The following is a 25,472-nucleotide window of genomic DNA, read 5'->3' as shown; positions in this document are numbered from 1 at the left end:
CTCCTTCAAATCTGGAGGTGCTGTGGCTTTTCTGACCCAGATGATGTGGCAGAAGACTTAAAACTGAAACAGCAGTGGGGGTTGTGGCTAGAAAATAGAGAGGCACCCAGACTAGAGACTGGGAAACTGCGAAGCTTGTAGCACGTAGCAGAGACATAGGCTGCAAACACACAGTGCATTAAAGCACATTACTTTCCCACAGGATCCTGGGACCTGCCGTTTGTTAAGGGTCCTGGGGATTGTAGCTCTGGGAGGGGTAAACAAGACCTCCCAGGAGTCTTTGGGGAAAACCATGTGCTTTAAATGAATGGTTTGTATGCAGCCATATTCAAGCTGACCTTTTTGGCTACAACATCCAGACTAGTTTTTTTTTATAATGGGGGGTATTTTCCCTAGTCCTTCATTCCTACCACCCACTATTTCATCTTGCCTGGTGAAGACTTTCAGAGCTGCTGTTTTGTGACAGTTTGGTGTGTCCTAATGCAGGCCTTGCCCAGCTGTGGGTTTTGATGTCTGGGAAAGGATGGCTTCAGAGAGTCTGGGAGAAGGAAGAGAGTCAGAAAGAGTGTTGGGACATGATGAAGGCTGGAGCCAGAAAGCTGCTGAGAGTTGGCTCGTTTTAATGCCTGAGGAAGATCATTTAAATTGAATGCACACGCCCACTCATTCACACAGGGCACAAACTGCCGGACACTTTTTCTGCGCAAATCCCACTGGACTGCACAAGAGCATGGCAGGAGAGTGTGTTTCTGCCAAACGGAGGGCACAGAATGATCAAGTTGCAGACAGTTGGCCAAAGAGGTCAAAAGTTCACAGTGCGAAGCTCAGGGAATTGTTGGAAGGAAAACAGGAAAAGATAACTCTGTTCATATTCTGTGCTTCTCTTGAAGAATTTAGCAACCAATCCTGGAACAAAGTTTCTTCCTCACTGAAGCTTAAGGGAAGCATTTTGTTCAGTGTCTCCCTGCCAGCGCAGGGACATTTGCCAAGCTGTTAACAGCTCGAGACATCGCACACATGTGGGAAGGGCATTAATTCAGCTCTGTGACAAACATCTTTTTCCCTGGAACACTTCTCTGTATGGGCAGTCACTTTCAAGGGAGATTGCAAGGGTGGGCATCTGTTCAAAACGCTGACCCGGCCATTTGGGCAATTGTCCAAAAGTAACTCATCTTCCATTTTTGGTTAAGATCATCCCAAAGGTTCTCTTGGATACTTCCAATTCCTATATGGATGTAAAAAAAAATATGTTTAGTATGAAAAAAATTAAATGACATATGCAATCAACACTGGCGATGTACTCCAGATCCCAGTTAAACCAAAGAATCAAAGGCCTTGTGTACGTCAACAGAAATAGTGGCACACCTGCCGTATAAACTGGCATGGTTGAACAGTCAATGCTAATCCTCAAAGGAACTTTAGTGCTTGAAGATCCTTTTCTTTTTATGGAGTTCTGGGGCCACTCCATGCTCCTAACCATGATTGCTATGCTCTGCCTCCACACTTGGAAGGAGTAATGCTTGTGAATACTAGCTGCTGGAAACCTCAGGAGGGGACAGTGCTCTTGTGTTCAGGTCCCAGAGGCATCCGATTGGCCACTATGAGAACAGGATGATGGACTATGTGGACCATTGGCCAGATCTAGCAGGGCTTTCTCACCTTCCCATGACTCCCCCTCCGCTCCAGACGTGTACACGTACGTGTGTGTGTGTGTGTGTGTGTGTGTGTGTGTGTTGGAGGGTGTCAGCTGTGAAGAGGCCATACCTGTATAATAGGGAACGGTAGTTCTTTGGGCAGGCAGACTAAGGATCTTTAACAACTTCACTCAGCTGAAAATCTGCAGAATATTGTAGAGGAAAGCGAAAGCAGTTAAATTGGTTTAAAGAAGTAAATTGCATTAGATTGCAGACATCCCTTCCATCATCTTCAACTCAAGTACTTTTCCTTAACTGGGTTGCAACTCAGGCGGCTGCCCTCAAGCCAATTAATGACAATCAGTCATATTTCATTGTTTAAAACCAGAGGTTATGACACTTGGAGTCAGTGTGACAACAGAACGCTAATGGACCATTTTAACCAATAACATCACTCATCCACCCTGCAGGACCGTTGCTGCTGCAAGATACAATTACATATTATATGGATGATAAACGACCAATTTCCATTCACTTTATTAAGTGGGGCCTTCTACCATCAAATTTGCGTCACGTCCTGACCATGCCAGTTTCAGGAAGTGTCAGTTGGTAGGCAGACGTATCGTCACTCAAGTCAATCAATTTGATTTCCTTTTGATGCAGGAGAATTCAGCCGTTAAAAATGGATATCTTCCAACAATTTATAAGCATTCCTACTCAACAACATTAAAGTCTCACATCAAACATAACCAATCTATAGAAAGCACTTTATGATAATGGAAGTAGGAACAATGTTTGTAGTATTGTAACCTAAGAAAATCCTTAATAATTGGTCTGTTTTTTTTTAAAGTATGCCTACTCCTCACATTTAAGTCTGTGCTTAACAGCAGTGGATGCTATCAGGGATGTCTGGGGGGTGGGAAATTTTGTAAGTTTATGAAAAATTGTTTATGTAGGATCCCTAGACTAAAATTCCAAGGTTCTTTGAGGGGAAGCTGTGGCAGCTAAACCAGTTTATATTGATGATAAATATATGGCCACAGAGTGCATGAGGCTTTTCTGCACTTTCACAAATCTACGTTTCCCAACTTTGTCCCCTTCAACAGACTAGAAAGTTGGGAAATAAGTACCCATTTAAATATAAATCAGCTAGCATGGTGCCAAGTGAGGTTATATTGTTCTAGCTTGCAGTTTTAGAGGGTAGGCAAAAATGGGATGATGACTCTAATTTTGCAATTATCAAGTTACATAAACATCAAAATATTGCCTTTGGCTTTAGAACCACCTTTTAGCATCACTTACAGCACACCTATGAATGATTACCTAGTCATATGTTCCATTGATCTCAAAGGGGCTTACTGCCTTGTAAGTTTGTTTAGGATTACAGCTTTAACCAACACTCCTGCATTTGTAAATTTTGGTTTACTGTTCTGGGAAGGGCTTTCATTCTGAACATGAGATTACTGTGAGTTCAAGTGGGCAGACTTACTAAGGGACAAACATCAGCAGGAGAGGGGAGGCACCAGTTGTTGAGAAAGAGGAATGTATATGTCTGAGGTCTCTGAATATTCTACCTTGCAACGGCACTGGAGCTGCTAGTAGAGAAGAGTTTCTATTATACGCCTGTCATTTCAGTAGACAGCAATGCCTCAGCAATAAGATAAAACCTGTCAACACACCAAAACTGCTTTGATCAGGAACAGAAGATGTCAAGTGCGTAACAGAAAAGATTCTCTCTCCCCCCAAAGAAGTCAGCAGTTAGCTTGGCTCTGCACTGAAAAATAGAAGGGGAATGAAAGATAGAAAAGGTAAAACATGGGAGGAGGGCCAATATGAGAGAAAGAAGGAAATAAAAATGTAAGTGGGAAGTTGTAGAGTTTTTGTGTGTGTGTTTTGATGTTTCACAGACATTAAAGTTTATTGCCAAGGTCAGCATTTCTGTTTCACGTCGTATTGAGGAAGGCGGTGCATATATTGCGTTTCTGCATGCTCAAGTGGTGGAAGGGACTTATATCAGGAATAGCAGTTTGTAAAACTAGTAAGTTTCAAGTCAAAGTTGATCAAAACTCCCTTGTCTGTCTTATGAGAGCAGTGGAGAGAATGTCAGTCCCCCCCCCCCCCGTGACACAGAATCACATTCAGATGTGTCACATTTACATTTGTTTTTTTTAAAATATTTTTTATTAAAGATTTTCCTCGTTTACAAAAGCACATGCATTGTCTCTTTCTTCAGGTTGTGTTTTCTACAGATCAGTTACATTTGTTGTAAGACATTGGTGTTATATGCAGTACAGAGTTGGGGAAAAGGAAGAGGGATGGGAGAGAGAGGGTGGTAAAGCTTATGTTCTTTTACTTAGTGTATGTGTGGGGCTTTGTGTCAGCATCACTTGAGTAGGTTCTCTTTCTATTCGCTTGTTATGTTTCCTTGGTGGTGAGAGAGGTTGGGGTGGCCTAGGGTATGGTTGATTTGTTTGTGCGTGGGGAGGGGGTTGTTAAGTTAGCCATATTGAATTGTATGCTGTCTGTGGGTTCGTGTTGTTGTCTTGTTGGGCTGTGTATGTGATAAAGGGGAGCCATACCGGGGTGAAGGCGTCTTCTTCTACAGTGGTACCTCGGGTTAAAAACTTAATTTGTTCTGGAGGTCTGTTCTTAATCTGAAACTGTTCTTAACCTGAGGTACCGCACAATTTCTGTTCTCATCCTGAAGCAAAGTTCTTAACCTGAGGTACTATTTCTGGGTTAGCAGAGTCTGTAACCTGAAGCGTCTGTAACCCGAGGTACCGCTATATTTGTGTCAGTTTCAGTCTATTGGTTAGCTGTTTAAGTCTGTTTCCCATACTACTTGATACCAGGGTTCCATGTTTAATCCTGACAGGTCCTTCCATTGTCTGGCTATGATGTCTCTGTCTACTGAGAGTAGATGGGTTATGAGCTCTTTATAGTGTGAGTGGGCATTGTTATTTTGGAAAATGTTCAGTAGGGTCAATTCTGGGATGTCTTCTAGTACCTGTTTAGTTATTTTGCTTATTTCTTGTATGACTGCTGTCCAGAAGAGTTGGGTTTGGGGGCATTCCCACCACATGTGGAGGTATGTGCCTGTGGAGGTGCATCCTCTCCAGCATTTTAGTGAGGTTCCTAGGCGTATCAGCGCCAGTTTCCATGGTGTTAGGTACCATCTGTAAGTGAGTTTCAGAGTGAGTTCTTTTCTTTTCGCGATATGGATTTAAAGGTAGGTTTAGACTACATTCTAGTCCATTGGGTGGAGTTAATTTCGTAGTCTAGGTCATCCTCCCATTGTTTTTTGATTGCATCTAGGGGTTTTGTGGGGCTTTGGAGCAGTGTTTTGTATATTGTGGATACCATCCCCTTGTCATGGCCTGTTGTTGTTATGAGATGATTTTAGAAGGTGGTCAAGGGCCTAGTGGCTGTTGATTTTACTACTGGATTGTTTAGGAAGGTGTGCAGTTGGTGGTGTGTTAGTCAGGGTATTTGGGTGTCCCCTAGTTTGTTTTGAATTTCTTGTGTCACTATGGGTTTGTTATTTTTGTAGAGGTCTGCTAGGCCATATAGGCCTTTGGCTTGCCAGGTTTTTATCTGGAGATTTTGTCTGTGTGGTGGATAAGTGGGTGGTGAGCTAGTGGGATTAGTGGGGATGGGGTTGGGGTTGGGGACAGTTTGCCTGCTTCTTCCTTCCATGCTTTAAGCATGGTCTGTGTCTCTCCAAGTGTACCCATTGTTTTATCTCGTTTTCTAGAATGTATGGGATTACATGGTGCACTTGGTTGGCGATGCAGTAGGAAATTGCTTTTCTCAGATTTCACCCTTACAGAAAAATACAAGAATAGGAGAGATGTGAAAGAGAAGACTATAGGAGTGTATGCACAGACTAATTTTTTTGTAGTATTTAAAGTGGAGAAAACTGGTAGTGTTCAATTGCTGTTCTATATCTATGCTATACTAACAATACAATTCTGCACACGCTTTGTTGTTGTTATTGTTGTTTAGTTGTTTAGTCGTGTCCGACTCTTCATGACCCCATGGACCAGAGCACGCCAGGCACTCCTGTCTTCCACTGCCTCCCACAGTTTGGTTAAACTCATGTTCGTAGCTTCGAGAACACTGTCCAACCATCTCATCCTCTGCCGTCCCCTTCTCCTTGTGCCCTCAATCTTTCCCAACATCAGGGTCTTTTCCAGGGAGTATTCTCTTCTCATGAGGTGGCCAAAGTATTGGAGCCTTAGCTTCAGGATCTGTCCTTCCAGGGAGAAGTCAGGGCACAGTTTTTGTGGTGTAATAAGACTTCATGGTATGCCAATACTGCCAGAGGGCTAAAAGTAGGCTCCACTTATACCTGACATTTTGGCTTAGGTCTGGTGAATTACCTCTAGTTAGTATTTAGAGGATGATTTCAACTATCTAAATACAGCAGTTAGCAAAGCCACAGCGGATGCAATTATTTACAGTTGAGTTTGGGAGATCTTAGAAAACTGGATTTATATTAAGTGTCCTAAAAAATGTTCATTTTTCTTCTTCTTTTATGTTATTAAAATACATAATCAAGAATAAAACAAAACCATCACAGAAAACAGCTATGAAATATTGAAGCAGAAACAAAAAGGAGGCCAAAGACATCAGTAATACATTCCAGTCTTTCAATACATTCCAGAAATTATAACAAGTCTATAAACACCATTAATATGGATATCCCTTATGCTAATTCCATCTTCTGTCCTCTTCCACAGCATCCCTCACAACGAGAATCAGCCGTCACTTTCAGCTACTTTGACCTTCCCTCAACTTAGTGCCCTCCAGATGTTTTGGACTACAACTCCCATCTGCTTCAGCCAACATGGCAAATGGTCAGGGATGATGGGAATTGTACTCCAAAATTATTTGGAGGTTACTAAGTTGGGCAAGGCTGAGTAGGTGGCTCTCAAAGGCAACTGGACTTGCCCTCCATGAATCTGCCTGTCAGTGGCCCCTTGAATTTCCAGCTACAGATGAGCACAAGTGGGAGAAGACTCTTGCTTGTAGGATTTCTATAAACATGTGGTTCGCCACTGTGTGAAGCATGATGCTGGGCTAGATCAGTGTTTGATCTGATTGAGCATGCCTCTTCTTATGTTCCCACCACACCAGAACCCATTCTCAGTATGGAGGTATGCAAGAACCTGAAAGAATGATTAAAGAGTGCAGGGTGCATAGAAGCCACTCCTAGGGGCCAAGGTACCTTTGTCCCTCCCAGTAACATATTTGAGGTGGTGGTGGTGGGGAGTTGATGGGCATTGCCATTCAAATGTTGTGTGCACACTGTGTCTTGTGATTGATTATGCAGGGTGGGGCTTACCTGCCGGGGGGCATATTTTATTCAGGGTGTAATTAAATAAAGAAAACTAAAGAACATTGCTGGGAGATAAAAACGGGGTAAGAAGAGAGCATGGAGGTGCCAATATGAACTTGCGTCCTTCGGACTGCTTGGCCACTGGTAAACTGACAATGTGTCACCTCACATACTAAGGGAAGGGTTATTATATTTGACTGGATGCAACTCCTGAAGACAACCTCTCATTTAAGTTTAGCCTCTCCACTTTAGCTGTCTCAATCTGTCATCCAGTAACATTTTGTTTCATGTCCAATGTTAAAAATCAGCCATTCACTAAGCTGCCACAGTGCCTAAGAGCTGACATGTCAAACATTGTGTAACTGGCAATTAACATGTCCTATTTACTTTGTTGAGGGAAACGTGTTGGAAGAAATGTTTCCCCAAGAGAATAGCTTAGTGGGGGAAGTGTGGGTTGTTACTGTGTGGTGTTGGGGCACTCAAAACCAAATTGGGCGAGCTGCTGCCAGAATACAGATATAAAATGCTGACCTCGTTCTCTTAACACACCTTTTGGGAAGCAACTAACTTCCATATTCAAATGGCTCATATGCAATTTTTCTTTGCTTGCAGGCTGAAGGATCTTATGAGAAAATAAGAGTGAATTTGCTTAACTATAAAGAAGCATGCTTGAAAATGTTGCACGAGTCTGCGATCAGCCCAGGTAAGAAAGCAACCTTCACCACCATCAACACACAAGTAATAGTTTGCGAAGCTTGTAGAAATGTGTTGTATCCAAATCAGCAGTACATGAACCTAACGTCACTGCAAAGATTTCAGCTTGTTCAGTGGAGAATTCACCCTCCCTCTTTCCCTGCAATCTATTCTAGGGGCTCCCTCAACCCTGTGGAGCAGATTTGGGGAGTGTGCATGGGGGAGGGGAGAAATAAAACTCCCATTTGCAAGTGGAAATCCTCGCATTGGTGGGATGTGTTAGCTGAAAACTGCCCAGTGATAGCTAAAAGATCATGACTAGTAGGGCTTCTCACCAAAATGGATGCAAGTATAAAGAGCAAGAAATGGTGGAAATTTGGTGAGCAAGATAGGGAGAAGAATGGGATGTATTTTATTGAATATGCTAAGACGGCATATTGCGGGATCAGAACAGCTTTTGGATCCTTTGGTGTCAACTCACTTTCTCAGTCTCCCTCCACACCCCTGAAAGGCCCCCATTTGGCCTCTACCATCAGTTGGGTCAGGGCAATGAATGCTTCATTGGCAGTGGAGATGGGATATTGGATATGTTGCCCTGAGAATATCCTTCTCAGGGCCTAAGGATTAAACCCTTGGTATCCTCAGTCTCCCAGAGGGAGAGGAATTTGTTATGACATGTTCTTGTTTGTTTGACAGTCATCAGTATTATCAAAGCTGGTGCAGTGCAGACTGGGAGTGTGAGCTGGAACAGAAGTAGTTCAAATATAATCTCAAACAAGAACTTGCATAGACAAGCCACTGTTCCTTCAGCCTCAGTCTTTCATTTTTAATACGGTTGTGATAATAGTACTTTTCTACTACTACCTTAAGGTGGCTGTTTACTGAGATAATTTATGCAAATGTCTGTTTGTTGTTGTTAATATTTACTGAACCTCCTTGGGAACATCTTGTTTCGTTTTCTGTCAGTCATCTTAATTCATTTCCTGCTGACATTTGGTATGAGGATGCGATCTGGCCAAGATAATAATATTTATGTGTTGTCATAAAAATTACTGAGGTATTCTGTATGAATGCTATCATCATTATTTTGTTGATTATTCATTTCTAATCCTTTCAACTAACCATTTGGCCTCTTGGGAACATCTTGTTATATTTGTTCTCACTCACCTACATTCATTTCCTGTTGATATATGTGGTCATGATGTGGTCAAAATGATAATCAGCCAGCTTCGTGCTTGTTTTGGTTGCTCGCCTCAGTAGTTTTGATGCCATGGTTCCATTCATGCCCCGTCCCCAAAGTTTGATTGATAAATGTTCTTGAGAACTTTGCTTGAAATCTAAATCACCATCTATATCTAGCTGAAATGCTCATCTAAGTAGCACAAGTAGCAGCTTAGCACAAGGGTGGCTGCTGGTATGCTTCACTGTAAGTCTTACGTTCAGTGCTCAAAGCGGCAGAAAAAGGAACGTAAGAGGGTTTCATTTCAAGTTTGGTCAGATTCTGTTATGTCTGTTGCAAAGAAGTGGAACTGCATCCCCTCCTGCTTTTGAGCCCTGCTTATGATCAAACTGTAAACTTCATTTAGAGGTATTAATTTAAATGCTACAAGATGTGCAGAGTTATGTATCTTATCAGTGTGGCTTGGTTTGAACACACTGCATTCCTTGGTGATCAGCTGCCTGCATCCTTTAGTGAATGTTAAAAGACTCTCCCTCTCTCTCAGGAATATACTGCAATGGGAGTTTTGATGAATTTGTTTGCTGGCCTCATTCACCTCCAGGAATAGTCTCGGTTCCCTGCCCACATTATTTACCATGGATAGAAAATGGTAAGGCAAGACTTGGAAATATATGCACATTGCAAAGCTGTAATATATATATATGAGAACATTTCTCTTTCCTTCTAGAGTTCTGTACTGGGTATCCTAGTCGTGCAAAGAAACTGCTAACTGAAACTCTTCAACACTGATGGCGTAGGGTAACTTCTTAAAGAAATACTTGAATCAAATCTCTCCTGACACATACTCAGAAATCCAATTCTGCCACACTCCATACATAGTATGATGTATGGATTATGATGTACAGCCAAGGTAGAAACATGATTTCGTCAGCAGACTCCTACAGTAGTAAGGAGGAGACAATATGGGGAGGCAAGGAAGCAAGCAAGCAAGCTTTAAAGGAGCCAATGAGATCACACAAGAACGAAAGAGGGAAGGTGGCCAGATTTACTTAATCCCCCTTTGGAATCTGCAGTCCTGAATTGGTTAATTATACAATATCAATGACTGCTTCTCAACCCCAAGCACAAATAATCGAAAGCATGTAAGATGGAATTAAGTGAAATACAATCTTATCCCTTGGGTTTAAGCACTGACAGGGGCTCTGGAAACAAGGAATTAGGAGAATTTGACAGTGTTAATCCATTGATAAATATTAAGCTTTCTACAGTTACCTCCCAAATAAACAGACATTACAAAGAGCCACATACATCCAGCCAAGTCTCCATTTTCAGGGGTCTCTAGGCAAGTGATGAAAGGATGACGGCACTAAACCATGTCTGAAAAATGAAATGTGTGGCTTGACCTTTGAGCTTGCGTCTGTTTACATTTAGGAAGTGCAAGAAACGTATACAGAATCTGCTTGGACCAAGGGATTTGGAAAAAAGTTGAAAACTCCACTGTGGTCTGGGATAACCGCACTGAATGTTCTGGGGACAGCCACTACCAGAGAAAAGTAAGTAGAGATGCCTTTTTATGGTTTAATACAGTAACCTGCTTAATCCCCTCTGGAAATCCTCTTGATCAAATTGTTTCCACTGAGTATTTCACCTGAAAATGGGTAGTCTGTGTGTTTATTTAGAAGAGAGAATTGGGTCAACTCAGGCTGGATGCTTAGGTTGAGCACATTCTTCCCCCCAATGTTTCTTGGATTTCTGACTGCTGAGCTGGTTCTAAAAGATATGAGGAGAATGAGTCAAGCCACTAGAAGAGAGAGGCACTATATAAATATAATGAGCAATAATTTTCACTTTCACCTTTTCTTCCATATGGTACATACAAATTCATATGGGAATCTGCACCTATGACTATTCCAGCCACACAAAACTACTCTGAGATGTAATGAACTCTCATGAGGAATTTAGCTTTTTTTAAACACACACACACACACACACACACACACACACACACACTTTCCACCTACTAGTTACATATGGATAGGAGTTACATGCACATAATATGGAACTCTGCAAAACAATGAGTATAACCTTTAATATAGGTCATAGATAGAGCACATCTGGGACATTTCCCAAAATGATTCACAGAATATAAGTGTGGAATGTGGGATGTAATCCACCGGGAGCAGTCAAATATAACATTCCTTGTTTTCCTAGAGTGGACATGCAAGGGGATGTTGGTCCAGCCAGTTGAACTTCCTGTTACACCTGGCTGGAGCATCCTTCCTTGCATGTGACTAGTGGGTGGGCTTGACCTTTCCAGAACTGGAAAAAGGCCAAGGCATGCTGCCACCCTCCCTCTTTTCCATCTTCCTTTCATCCTGCGAACTTCCTGGACTGAACTGCTGGCTGCCAGCCAAGCAGTCCTCCAGATCATCTCCCTTATGGTGTAAACCTTTTTGCATATGTTTGTAACTTTAAGTCTAAAGCCTGGCTTCAGGGATCACACTGATCGTAAGTAAAACTACTTTTTGTTACTTATGAATAAGACTGTGGTGTCTTTATTCTTTTAGGAGGGATTTAAAAGGGGATCTTACCAGGAACCTACAATTCAATCTGAGGCAGACTGAATTGCATAATAGTAAGAGGTTCTAACGAGCCTGCAACCAGCTTTCTGCTGTGAGTAAGAAGGGGAATGTAAACTCTGCTAAGTAAAGAAGGATATTAATAAACAATATATCCTCTCCTGCCTCCCTCAACATTCCCACATGGAAGTCCATTCAGGAAGAGGGAAAACAAAATGGGCAGATCATCTCTCTCTCTCTCTTTCCTGGCTGTACAAGCAGAATGCACTTCCATATGTACAAGAGAAGGGGGATTTCCTTTCACTGGCAGCACCTTAAGGTGTGGTGCTCTGGATGGCCTCTCTGGTCCTGGGAATTTTGAGGGAATGGGGACTACCACTGGAGAGGAGACTATCAAGCCTAGCATACCTAGGTACCTTTGTAAGCTTACAAAGACAGCATAAAGGAGACCATAATTTTGCCATATTGATTGCCCTCAGCATCAGGTAACCAGAGGTTCCATTTAAGTAATGACTAATAATAGGTCATCACAAATGCCTGATAAACACATCTGGTTTCCAAAACAGTGAGGGCTTGTAGGAATGTTTAGAAAGATAGGAGAAGAGATGTTAATTAGGTATGAATCAAGACAAACAGCAATCCATGGAAAGCCCAATTGCCGATTGGCTCTAATTCAGCAGTAAAATGCAGGTTTTCCTGCGGAAAGCACCAAGACAAACAAACAAACAAAAAAAACCACACACACACCATGCTTAGACACAGAGCTTTAAAACCTGGACCTGTGCCTAAAAACATGGCACAAAATGAAGTCTGAATGAGCCCTGAATTATGTGCTAGAGTGATCTTCTACAGATGAGATGAGAAACCTGTAGTCCTCCAGATGTTTTTCTATTACAACACCCATCATCCTTGGCCACTGAACATATGACTGGGGTTGATGGAAGTTGATGTCCAACAAAACTGGGAGGACCACAAATTTCTCATTGCTGTTCTTCAGAATTTTCTCTCCTGGCATGATCTCTTTCCCAAACTTTACATCAATTTAACTCCTTTGCTTCTCTGTTGTTCTTAGGATGAAGAACAAACATTGTGGATCTCCACCCTGTACATTTATACTGTGGGATATACTTTTTCTCTTGTTTCCCTTGTCTTAGCGCTTTTCATACTGATGCTGCTCAGGTCAGTATAATCTACCTTTCAGTAAAACATGGTGTTCTGGAATTACCCAGTGGTACATTTTCCAGTTGCCAGGAGCTGCGATTTGGACCTGGGTTTGCATTATAATCTAACGTTAAATGATGGCTGGTGTCATCCTGGACAAAGTGAGAGAAACTTCCCTCTTCCCAGATCAATCAAAGGATCCGCTCACCTAATAATAATGCTGAAGTTGCCCTGGTCATACCACACCTATGAGACCATGAAATCTGTACAGTTTTAATTGCATTGTGTATCATGGCAGCTGAGAGGGATAGAGTGGTGATCAGATGTTATCAGTGGGCCACCTGTTACCTGAGCATTATAAAAGAAGGCAAAAGATTGCATAATGTAAGTAGGCCCTTGTGCAAGGAATAAACTAGATGTTGACTAACAAGCTTCCAAATCTAATGTTTCCTTCACAAAAGTATTGCAACAAATGAGCAACGCCCACAGCAGAGAATAAATTAATTGGACATGATTCCTATTAATGCTTGCCTGCCTACTGATTCTCCCCTGAAAATGTTCACACAAGCAGTTTCTAACCCTCCCCAGAGAAGTAGTTGTGCTCCAAAACTGGAGATGAACCCAGCTAGTGTGGAAATGGCAGAGGTGGGTGGGAATCTTTGTAGGCAGGAGTCAGCATGAGTTAAGCATCCCCCTTCTGCTAATCTTCTCCTGTAAGTGTTCCACTAGTCTCAGCACTCCCATTCTTAGCAAATTATTGGCTGGGATGAGAAATGTAGTTCCACCCTAAGTAGTGTTTGTCTTTTTCTGCTGCAACATGAGGCCATCTAATAGCAATGGCAGCAGTAAGGTCCTCTTGCTCATCAGCCCTATAGGAGGGACACACACACACACACACACACATGATTTTTTTTATTTAGGAGCAGGCATCCGCAGCTCTGCAGTTCTCTGCAGAGAGTATGTTGTAAACCACGCAATACCACACCAACTTTGCCACTGCCTCTTTTCCTTTCTTGCTTCACAGAAAATGAGCAACAGAGATGGGAGCCCCTATACTCTTGGCTTTCAGGTGTGCTCAGACAGGAATTATGCTACTGGAACAACATGCAGGCCTAGCTGATCCAAGTGTCCTTAGCACCCATAGCCACTAAGCCCCCACTAGGAAGGAAGAACATTTACAGCAGGGCAAGAATATACTGTTATTCAGATCAGAATAAAAACAACTTCAGTGGATTCTTAAGAGGATGCTTCTCTTCTTCCACAGGAAACTGCACTGCACAAGGAACTACATCCATATGAATCTGTTCGTTGCGTTCATCTTACGAGCCGCAGGAGTTCTCATCAAAGACAGAACAACCCACAGCACTTATGTATTTCTTTATGTGGACTCTGAAAAGCCAAGTGATCTAAATGGATGGATTTCATTCTCAAGTCCAGAGGTACGGCATTGTTAAAAGCAAGTGGGTGGAAGAAAGAGCATCTAATGATACCTGGAGTTTCTATGTGTTCATGGCTGAATTCTGTAGCTGCAAAGCTTGCTAGAAAACTGTTGTTGATTGAACTCATTCAAAGCATTGCATTCCATGCTGAGCATCCTTTGCTAGCAAGTTTCAAGCTCTGCATACTTTCTTTTGTATGACGGTAACTGGCACACAAGTATGAAAATAGCTAGAAAATTCCTTCGTTTATTTATTTATTCATAAAGCTTATAGACTGATTATTATTTTTACAAAAAAACCTAAAGTGGTATGTCAGTTAAAAAACAGATAAAACAAGATATCTAAAAACAAGGTAAATGGCAAGTTAAAACAACTGGAGGAACAAAAGATGGATATGTCCAGAAGATTTACACAGGTGTATGCTGTCTTCCTCAGATGGCCTGCAGTCAGCACATACCACTCGCAATACAGATGCATTTAAGGCACAATTATACCACTTTGACAGCCATGGATTGCAGGTAGTTTTTAGGAGAGCCCTTTATGCTCCTCGCAGAGCTACAATTGCTAGAGTAGTTTAACAATCAAGCCTTCTTCCCATAGAATTCTGAGAACTTTGAGATTGTACTCTGGCTAATTTGACCCTGTTGGACTCTTGGGCCTTTGCATTGCTCATGCAGCAGAGACCAAGTTAGCAGCTTGTTTCGTTTGAAGGCTAGCTTGGCAGTGCAGAAGGAAGGTATCTGGGCCCTGCTGCTAGTGTCCTCCATTTGAGAACCACCCAGCCACAGAGCTTTGTAGTCATTAACTTTTAACAAAACTGCTTTAGAAGAATAGGGCTTTTCAAATATTCATTTTGACTGACAAGTATCTGACTTTCTTAACAAAAATTCCACTTATCTGTATGTACCAAGCTGTATTTTGATAATTGGTAGTACCAAGTTTTACTTTGCTGTTGACGGTTGTTCAATATTAACTTTTCTTCTCACTATCTCATTTCCACAGAAGTTGTTCCTATGCAGGATGGCTCAGCTTTTGATGCATTATGTTGTTGGGGCAAATTTCTTCTGGATTTTAGTGGAAGGGATTTACCTCCATAGATTATTGGTAGCCACTGTGCTCTCTGAGAAACATCTGCTGTTGAGATACGTCTTCATTGGATGGGGTAAATATACAGATGTTTTTTTCCAGCAGCTTATAGTCCACTGTTTCAGAATTGGTTAGCATCAATCTAAAACCCATGTTATCAAGGCAGCTGCAGCCACGAAGGCCATGTCTATATTGAAGATAAGCCACCCCTCTCTATGTCACAACTGCCCTGGGCGGCTTGGAAGGAAAGGCAAAATATAAATGTACAATAAACTGAATAAATAATAATTGCCGTCTGAGAAATGATCCAAACCCTGCCCTTCATTTTGACATCAGATTATTATAAGCATACTCTTCTTTTAACTTTGTTGCTGCTTTTATCTGCTCAGAGACTGTCCTTGGATAAAGAGGGTTACAAAAATGTATGACTGAATCAACAATGGAAAAATGTTGCTGTGATTAATAGCCTTTGCCTTGTACATTAGTAATATTCAATCCCATCCCTATATTTCAGCTACTCCATTATTATTTAGTCCACATGCACAACAACTGTTACATATTGCCCATTGTAAAGTCACATTGTCCCTGCATCTCAATTTTCCCCAGGTTTTCCAGTTCTGTTTGTGGCTTCCTGGGGAGTAACAAAATACCAACTGGAGTATGAGGGGTAAGTGTCTGTTTCCAAATGTTCCTCTGGCTTGGTTTGTTGCTTCAGTTTCTGCCAAGACAATAGAAGGCATGGCCTGCTGGTTTAAATAAAGGTCTTCGGATGGATACAGACAAACATTTTGCTCTGTGGTGGTCATTTGTAAACAGGCTGTGGAGATGGTGATCTAGAGTATATAGCCGGATAGTGCTAGTGACTTCGCTAAAACACATACACACACCCAAGCACCATCAGTTTCTGATTTTCTAATCCCCCTATTATTGATATTTATGTGGACATAGTAAGACCAGTCTTGTGAATGGTATAGGAAAGCTTAGCTGATGTGGGCCTGATCAGGGCTTGAACAAGAGGCTACAGAGAACTTGATACAAGCTGCTCTGAGCTTTTGAAAGAAAGAGTGGGATGTAAGTATAATTAATAAATAGACCTCTTGCTACACCCTGTTGGTCGCTAATGCTAAACCAAAGGAATTAAGTGAAGTTAACCTGGCGTTTAGATGCACCTAGTGGAACACAAATGAGTCATCATCATTTGCTTCCATAGGTATCAGTTGCTTAAGCCTCCATTAGCAAGCTCATTATAAAAATAAGAAATTGCATTACAACCCACTATGGCCACGACCATTCGAATAATGGTCTTGTGTTATGGGAAAATGCATGCCTTGGGATTACTTGCTTAGGAATGGATTATTGTTTACAATTGATTTTGAAAAATGTAATCTTGATGAGTAATCTGATTAGTCCTCTTGGCAAAAAAAAAAGCAACCAGGTTCACAGTTCCTATCCAAATCTATTTAAAAATAATGTGGCTTGCCATTTGTGCTTATGTGAGCTGACAGAATAATTTCGACTTACTTCCTAGATGCTGGGCAACACATCACAACATGGCATTCTGGTGGATCATTCGAGGGCCCATTTTATTTTCCATTGTTGTAAGCATCATGGCATAAATTTGATTAATACTTTATACAGTTGTGGTGGTATGTTTTCGTTACATTATTTGCAAGGGGAGACATCTCCTGGTGCACAGCAGAGTGAGACTGACTTGGCCCTTTCCATGATTTGTGTCTCTCTGTATTTTACAAAATAAAGACACGGGACTAACCCTAAATAATTTAAAGCTAGGATTGATTGAACAAAAATGGCTGTGGAAGGCACAAGGCAGGACAGGGATTAAAGGTGGGGGAGAAGTTTGCATTAAACTGTGAACTGACTTAATCTGCACTTTCTGAAGCAATATATGGACTGAAATCAGCTTCAAAATTCAGAAGATCAGAGAAATGAGAACCAGAGAGTGTCCCAGAGAAGGATATGAGCAAGATAGTCTTGGGAACATGAACAGGCAAATGCTTTTGCATTTATATTTTAAAAAGAGAGATTACCGTATTTTTCGCCCTATAGGACGCACCGTCCCATAAGACGCACCTAGTTTTTTGGGGAGAAAATAAAGGGGGAAAATTTATTTTCCCCCCAGGTGCGGGGCTGGGGCGGGGGAAGCCCGAGCTTCCCCTGACCCCAGCCCCCAGAACAGGCAACTCTCCGCAAGCCGTGGGAGCCCGGTTCCAGGCTCCCACACTTTGCGGAGAGCTGTGCGAAGTCTTGGCGCGCTGAGCTCAGCGCGCCCAGGCTTCAGCATGCAGGCAACTCTCCACAAGCCGCGGGAGCCCAGCACCGGGCTCCCGCGCCTTGCGGAGAGCTGCGCGAAGCCTGGAGAGCGAGAGTGGTCGGTGCGCACCAACCCCTCTCGCTCTCCAGGCTTCAGCGAAAGCCTGCATTCGCCCCATAGGACGCACACACATTTCCCCTTCATTTTTGGAGGGGAAAAAGTGTGTCCTATAGGGCGAAAAATACGGTACATGCTATGATACCCATTCAAATACATGAGAGCATGTAAACATGTATACAGGTATTATGTGTGTGTGATACGTAAGATATTGGCAAGGGTACTTGTCCTTGGTGTTCTTTTCCATCCGCTACTGATGCTCCCTGTTCCAGCAACCATTAATAAAGATCAAAAGTATCTTGGATCAAAAGCCTGACCTAAAGACAGGGGTGGGGACAGAATGAGCTAAGAGAAATGGCAGGGAAAATTGTCTAAATGTGATGGGTAGAAAATCTCTAGAAACAATGTCTTCACACATTAAGAGGCTGCAATACTAAATATATTTACCTCAGAGTAAGCTCAACTGAATTCAATAGGACTTACTTCTGAGTAAACACGGTTAAGATTGTGCTGTGAATTGTTGCTTGTGGTTAATTTCTTGTGATTGCCCCATTGCTAGCCAAATAATGTTCATTGCATTTACTGAAACTAACCAAGAGGTGTGTTTCTTTGAAGGTTAACTTCTGCATCTTTCTAAAAATTGTGAAGCTGCTACTTTCCAAACTTAAAGCCCAGCAAATGAGCTTTCGTGATTATAAATTCAGGTAAATATGACATTCTCAGATTTGTACTTATCTACTTAGCCTTCTACAGTACCTTTTAAACTGGAAGAAGAATCCACTGATTATGTTCCACTTCATTCTAAACAAGAATTTCCTGCATATCTATTTTTCTTTGTTACATGTGCTGGAGAGAGAGGTTTGGACGAGATTCTAACTATCTTGGCAGAGTTGCACAATGGCCGATTGCACCAGGCACTTTTATGCCTGGTTACATCTTACCAACAAGCATTCACTAGCAACATACTTAGGCTAGAATATATCACAGTCATGTTGTTTTGCACATAGGTGAATATTTTACTTACAAAGTTTCAATAGTAATCAGAGAACATGTCTCTATTGTTATGAGTTGGGAGGCAGACCCTTCATAATCTCAACAATCAGTGAAGGGTTAGAATTTGAGCAAACTCATAAATTCATGACTTTAGCAAGGGCTGGAAACAATACCAGCTAGCTTTCTTATGAGCCCAGCCTGGCAGTGGCTTGCTGGGGTTGGTCACTGAAGAAACAAAAGGCTGATAAGCGCCTAGTTTGTTTAATAATGGTAAACTCACTAAGACAATAAATCTGTGTCTGGGCTGTACCACTTCAGGTGAATTGTCATCTCAAAACAACCGCAACATACTTATGCCCATAAGGTGAAAAGGTTAAGGCTAATGACACTTTAAAGACTAGCAAGTTAGTTTACTATGACATAAGATTTTATGGATAACAATCTGCTTCTTCAGAAGAATGAAGTGTTATCCTGAGTTACAGGTACTTACCTACATGTCTGGAGGGCAGGGACTGTAAGCAGTGAAGTCAGAAGGAAATGAAATTCAGCAAAGTACAGTCTATGATAATTACCACTAAAGTAAAGGTAAAGGGACCCCTGACCATTAGGTCCAGTCATGTCCGACTCTGGGGCTGCGGCGCTCATCTCGCTTTACTGGCCGAGGGAGCCAGCATGACTAAGCTGCTTCTGGCGAACCAGAGCAGCGCACGGAAATGCCGTTTACCTTCCCGCTGGACGTGCTTTCGAACTGCTAGGTTGGCAGGAGGAGGGACCGAGCAACAGGAGCTCACCCCATCGCGGGGATTTGAACCGCCGACCTTCTGATCGGCAAGTCCTAGGCTCTGTGGTTTAACCCGGTAGTTACCGGTAGTTACTGGTAGTTACCGGTAGTTAGCGGTAATACAGATACATAATACAGTTAAAAAGCCTTTATTCCAATTCAGTCCAAAGTGACAACATTTAACTTCTTGATAAAATTGTAATTCAACAATGTCATGTTGCTGGAGGTTTGACGAAAATCCTTAAATATATCTTTAATTACAGGAGTGGGGAAACTGGCCTTCCACATGTTGTTTTTCCATAATCCCTGACAATTGGCCATACTGGCTGGGATTGATGGGAGACAAACAACATTGGTAGGACCACAGATTCACCACCCCTGTGTTAAAATATCAATATCTATGTATGAGGTTTGATCATTCTAATGCTAGCACCAAACAAACAGAAGTGAGTGGATAATATCATGATTCCATTGCGATTTCTTGATGCAGTTTATCTCTAGGACTGAATTCATTCTTATGGTTATTTTTATTTTTAGACTGGCAAGATCAACCCTTGTGTTAATACCATTGCTTGGGATTCACGAGATTGTCTTTAACTTCATTGTGGATGAAAGAATTGATGGTCTTTCCAGGCACATAAAAGTATTCATTCAGCTGACCCTGGGCTCCTTTCAAGTAAGTTCTTGTGCTGGAAGGGGCATTATTGATTACCACTAATTAATAAAAAAGGGCATTAATTGATATATATGATGAAAAGAAAAGAAATAATAATCTTCATACTAAAACCATAGATAGAGCAGAGAGCAAAAAATCTTCAAATAAAAAGACAACATAGGGTTGAATATTACAACTATTGTAATATAATGCTTATTTACCCGAGAAAGCTCCAAATTGCTTGTGTATAACTTTTAGACATCTAGAGTCACATCAGTAAACCATGGTTGCTGGAAATATTAGCGAATGAGGGAGGGAGAGAGCACTTTTTGATATATGGTTCTCAAGAAGAACTCTGTGGAAAATGTTCTTGAATATAAATAGCTGGTAAGGGTTTGCAAACGAATGCTGGAAAATTTGGGGAACAGACTATGTAATTCGATGAATTAGCTGAGGAGATAGCAATTCAGGAAACAACTTTCAGAATAGCAAGCATTAGAAATTAAAAATGGTCATCACTCTTAAGACATGTGGTATACCATATTCTGTACTAGTCTACAAATGCAATAAAGAACTTTGCAGCTAGTTCATTAACTATTAAATACAAATTCAGATTTGCTTGGGGATTTGTTGGTCCCAAAGAATGAGACATTTGGACTAAGTAAAGAGTTGCCATTAGTTCCATTTTTTAATGGGGAATTATGCAGTGTCTTCCAATCTTCATATATAAATCTGCCTGAGGAGAAATGCTTTGAGTCTTAGATGTCCTTAAATTCTTGCCAGCAGGAACCAGGTGCAAGAAGTCAGATGTATATCAGTCCAATATGCATGTTTCTTGCACTACTACCTTTTTAGCATGTCAATACTAAGTGGGGTTGGGGGGTCAGCTACTGAGCTTTCGGAAAACTGGCTAAATTTGATACTGCTCTTACAAGGTCTCAAAAACACATCCTTGGGAGGGTTAAGTTCACAAGCTATACATGTAATTTTGCCCTAAACTTCAGTTGCAATATTTCCTGCACAACCTAATGCGAAATGCACAGATTAGGTCAAAGTGATATATTTCGTGGGACCAACCTTAGTGGTTTAAAATTGCAAGCCTGACATTTCCTCGAGCAAAATTGTTCTAAGAAAAATAGAACAGAGTTTTGGGTACTGGTGCCTCATCACATGATACCTGAGAGATAAAGGTGATTTTTGAGCAAGGGGAAGTTAGTTGTGTTAATGTTCAATTTAGCAGCATGATGACTCAGGTTTCAGGTGTTTTCTAGGAACAATATTCTGTGATTGCATAAGCTTGTAGTTGAATTGTACCTTGGCAAATTTCATCCAGATCTAATTTACTTTCTCTCTCTTTTCCCTTCCAGGGTTTCTTTGTAGCACTTTTATACTGTTTTTCTAATGGAGAGGTAAAATATCCTTCTTGACCTTCATTTCTAACCACTTGTTTCTCTTGGAAGATGTTGCAGAACAGACTGACTGGTGCAGCTTGCACTTTGTCCTGTGTGACGTTCTTGGTGGTCACCTGGCATTTTATATCAGTTAGTATATATTGAAGAGTTATTCAGTTTTCTGTTGTGTTCCTTGCAGTGGTTGGAGTTATCATGCAAGTAACACGACCCCTTTCAGCTTGCTCCTTGAAACGGCAATATAGGGTACCTACTTGTAAACAGATCAACTTGCAATAAGCTGCCCATGCATGCCAAGCAGAAGGCCAGGATGCTACCCTTGTGCCTCTAATTATGAGGAGGGGCACCAACCTGTCCTGATGTGCAACAGATTGGAGTAGAGCTGAGCCCAAATGGAAGGGGGAACATTCCATTACATGAAGGTGTTCATTCTCCAGGAAGTGTTCTCCTCCCCTTTTCACTGAGGGCAGGGAGCAGAAACTGGTAGGAATGAAGGATGGCAGAAAGATATGTGGAGAATGGGAGGCAGCAGCATAAACAGAGTGATATTTGCAATATTCAGCTGCTGCACTGTAAAAAACATGCTGAAGTAATTTAAATAGCAACTATTCGTAAGTGCCTGTGTATGCTGTCCAAGTACAGTGGTACCTCTGGTTATGTACTTAATTCGTTCTGGAGGTCTGTTCTTAACCTGAAACTGTTCTTAACCTGAAGCACCACTTTAGTTAATGGGGCCTCCTGCTGCCGCCGTGCCGCCGCCGCGCGATTTCTGTTCTCATCCTGAAGCAAAGTTCTTTACCCGAGGTACTATTTCTGGGTTAGCTGAGTCTGTAACCTGAAGCATATGTAACCTGAAGCGTATGTAACCCGAGGTACCACTGTATTGCGATAACATCAATGAGAAACCTGCTCTCTGTATAAAATGCACACAGAGTTCTGTGAGAACATATCGGGACAGTGAGGGGGAAAGGTGTAAAGTAGATCAGGACCTCTTGAAAGGGGCATTAGGAGCAGGTGTACTGTGCTAAACACTGCAGAGAGGCCTAAGATTGTACTTTGTGCTGCAGGTCTCAGAGTAATTACTTGAGCAGTCAGGACGTCTGCCTGTTGGGTAGGTGTGGGGAATGAACTCTAACTTCCACCATCCCTGGCCATTGGCCATGCTTGCTTGGGCTGATGGGAGTTAGAGTTCTGCAATACCTGAAGACCCAAAGATTCCCTTCCCTACTCTTGCTGTAGGGTAACCTAGCCACAGCATACCTGAACTAAGAAAGTCCAGGCTTATCTGAAAGGACAGAAGCCCTAGGACGGGTCAAGGAAGCATTTATACTACATGCTGCAATCCATCTCAACTGCTCTGTTTGCTTTCCTTCCTTTTCCAGGTAAAAGCTGAACTGCGCAAGAAGTGGTCCCATTTCTTGCTGGCATCCCCCTTTGTCTGCATGCCATGCTTTCTCGGAAAGAACATCAAGCACCTGGGGAGATGTTCCAAGAAAGAGCATTCGAACCATAATTGCTTCTCCCTGGAGGTGACTCAGCCTCAGAGCACACAAGTGGCAAAGCAGAGGACAGGCGGCAAAGCGGAGCTAAGCTTCGCATTAAAGCATATTCCCAGAGCAAGCCTCTCAGACAGCAGTGAAGGAGAAGTCACAATGGGGGAGACGACCGAGGAAGTCTTCGAAGAAAGCGAGATTTCGATTTGTAACAAAAGCAAAAACTGAGATACTTGATTAGATCAATGAGGGATCTTGCGTCGTGTGCCATGTGGGAACCACTGGAACTGGGGGGGGGGGGAGCCCGTGAGAGAAAAAGATGGTGAAAATAGCTTCTTAGCATTTTCCTCCAGGTTGACTCTTCCCAGGTAAATCCCCCCCCCCCCGACAAAATTAAAGTCAGCCAAGCCTGCTAACTGCATGGAAATGGCTTCTCCTTGGTCCTACAAGAACCAGATATGAAATCAGGAATAAAAGGAATAGACTGAGCACCTTGAAAGAGCCTGCTGTTTCTCTTAGGTTTCCCAACATTGACCGCCACTATTGGAGCCATCAATCTGATCCCATGAGACTGCTCTGCAGCGTCTCAGAAAGGACAACCATTGCTTAAGTGATACTGTTAAACAAGAAGCTGAATTCCAACAATGACTAAATGAACAGGATTGACATTTAGGAACGTGTGGGATTGTATATATTTATAAGCACATTTTCCAAGCTTTGCTGTAAAAATTATGAAATGCTGAACGGACTTGTTTTTAGGGCACAGCTGCTAATGCTTCTTTTAATACATGTAATATACAAAGTTGTGGTTCTTTCTTCCATTATCCTTCCAACAGACCTGCAACAGGAGTCATTATTACTTCTACTTTGCAAATTTATTTAAACATCTTTATATCACCGATTAACAGGGAGAAAACTGATATGACTGGAGATGAAAAATCTGAGAAGCTTCAAAGTCACCAGATGGAAAAAAAAATGGGAAGGAAGCGGGGGCAACATTACCCAAATGCATCTATTTGTCAAAAAGCCAGACAGTGTGGTGTGATTTACAAATTTAGGATGAGTTAATGAGAGAACAAGTGAATAGGCAAGCAAGCAGAAAAGGGCCAAGCTAGAATTTGCAACCAGATCCATGTAACATTTTTTCAATACAGCATTTTTATTTAAGAAGCAGCAGCCTGGGGAGTGAGGTGGAGGACCAAATGGGTGGTGTGCTTGCTCCTTTTACCACCAGCCATGCCTTTCCTCAGAATTCCACCAAGCTGCTTTTCTCCCCATGGAGGAGAAAATATGGGTAACCCTAGGTCCACCAGAAGCTGCTTCACACCGTCTTGAAATCACAAGCAACTGCTAAGCTATGTATCCACACAGCTCCAGGCCTGCTGTGTTACCTGTTGTCATTTTTATTTCACAAGCTGTTGATCTTACAACATGTATTTTCACAGACTTAAAAATGGGAAGCTGCCAAATTGTTTTCCTTCCTTATATATTGTACCCACTGTGAAATCCAAAGGCTGGTTTTGTCACGTGTAATTAGTTCTTAATTTATGTGCTGCTTAATGTACAATGACTTCTAAGCAGTGTACAAGTATATTTTAAAAAATCAGTGATCAAATCCATACATAACTTTGAAAAGCAAGCGTTCTCTGCAATCCCGCTTGCTGAGTCTCAGGAGGTGGCCACACCTATGGAGAACAGATGAGCCACTTTTCAATATATATATATAGATAATAATCCTGAAGTAAATAAAACTCCAGGACCTTATCAAGCAAGTTATAGATCAGCTAAAGCTATCATTCAAGAAACCTGGTTGATATACTGTCCATGTCCTTGAGAGCGATAACGTGGCTTGGTAATATGCTATTCATTCTAGACTGTGCTTCTTGACAGTGGATTTTTTGCAGCCATTTGTGCAATTCTTCTTTTAAGACCAGTCGTCTTTCAAAGTATATTTTATGGTACGTATCCAGATTTCTTGCATGAGGGTTGCTATTATTTCCTTCTAAGATGTTCTATGTTTTCAAATGTTTTGTAGGATTCCATTGACACAAAGACCCTGCCCTTTATGGCTCTTTAGCTCTTTTTAAAACAAAATTTCAGCTGGCTTAACCTGTCTTCCTGTCTTTAATGGCTCTTGCAGTTCTTTCCTAGTCTCTAACAAGGACCAGGTCTTGGTAGGGAATAACACTGTGTCATTGAATGAGATGAACCTAAAATGGCCACCCAGTTGCAAACACTGCTGGATGCAATCCAGGGAAAGTTATACTCAGAGCCTACTGAAATTAATGGAACTTATTTCCATATAATTGCACTTACACTTATGCAGCCTACATGCTAGAAAACATCAGTTCCTCTGAGACCAGCCTGAGCACTCTGGGATTCATCGCTCTGTTGACGTGCTGAATTAATGTTTACACAAAGGAAGTTGGAGAATGCCCAGCACGTCCCTGTTCCATATCATTATGCTGGTCAGACAACTCCCCAGATAATAAGCAAAACTTTTCCTTTTACTCTATGAGGGAATGAGTGGTTTGTACACAAAGCCCTCTGGCACACAGCTTTTATAAGAACACACTAAATAGGCAGGCAGTAATATTACCCAATGGACTATTACTTATTACTCTGTGTAGACATGAAGA

The 25,472-nt window shown here is 41.8% G+C and overlaps 1 protein-coding gene and 1 long non-coding RNA gene across 6 annotated transcripts in view; one reads left to right on the top strand and one right to left on the bottom strand.

The window, feature by feature from the left end:
* GLP2R (glucagon like peptide 2 receptor) overlaps positions 1 to 24,942 on the top strand; it is a 39,472-nt gene extending 14,530 nt beyond the window's left edge. For 3 of the 5 annotated variants that reach the window (XM_083597922.1, XM_083597921.1, XM_083597923.1), the window contains 12 exons: positions 7,588 to 7,678; positions 9,393 to 9,497; positions 10,280 to 10,401; positions 12,500 to 12,606; positions 13,853 to 14,027; positions 15,030 to 15,189; positions 15,720 to 15,780; positions 16,642 to 16,711; positions 18,118 to 18,206; positions 19,814 to 19,952; positions 21,299 to 21,340; positions 22,723 to 24,942. In XM_083597922.1, coding sequence (XP_083454048.1) covers positions 7,588 to 7,678; positions 9,393 to 9,497; positions 10,280 to 10,401; positions 12,500 to 12,606; positions 13,853 to 14,027; positions 15,030 to 15,189; positions 15,720 to 15,780; positions 16,642 to 16,711; positions 18,118 to 18,206; positions 19,814 to 19,952; positions 21,299 to 21,340; positions 22,723 to 23,061 — 1,500 coding nt within the window. In that variant the 3' untranslated portion in view covers positions 23,062 to 24,942. Of the gene's footprint in view, positions 1 to 3,364; positions 3,492 to 7,587; positions 7,679 to 9,392; positions 9,498 to 10,279; positions 10,402 to 12,499; positions 12,607 to 13,852; positions 14,028 to 15,029; positions 15,190 to 15,719; positions 15,781 to 16,641; positions 16,712 to 18,117; positions 18,207 to 19,813; positions 19,953 to 21,298; positions 21,341 to 22,722 lie in introns of those variants that run through there. The other 2 variants (XM_083597924.1, XM_083597925.1) reach the window with 2 other exon arrangements.
* LOC310755351 lies at positions 601 to 2,705 on the bottom strand. Its single transcript, XR_014544321.1, has 2 exons — positions 1,765 to 2,705; positions 601 to 1,225 (listed from the first exon to the last, which is right to left on the bottom strand). It is a non-coding gene; the product is annotated as an uncharacterized lncRNA (long non-coding RNA).
* Positions 24,943 to 25,472: the final 530 nt, after the last annotated feature.

This window comes from Podarcis filfolensis (assembly GCF_964270895.1).
Source record: "Podarcis filfolensis genome assembly, chromosome: 2".
In the NCBI taxonomy this organism is placed as follows: Eukaryota; Metazoa; Chordata; class Lepidosauria; order Squamata; family Lacertidae; genus Podarcis; species Podarcis filfolensis.
Note: the sequence above shows the minus strand (reverse complement) of the source record. Positions and strands in the feature narration are given on the sequence as shown.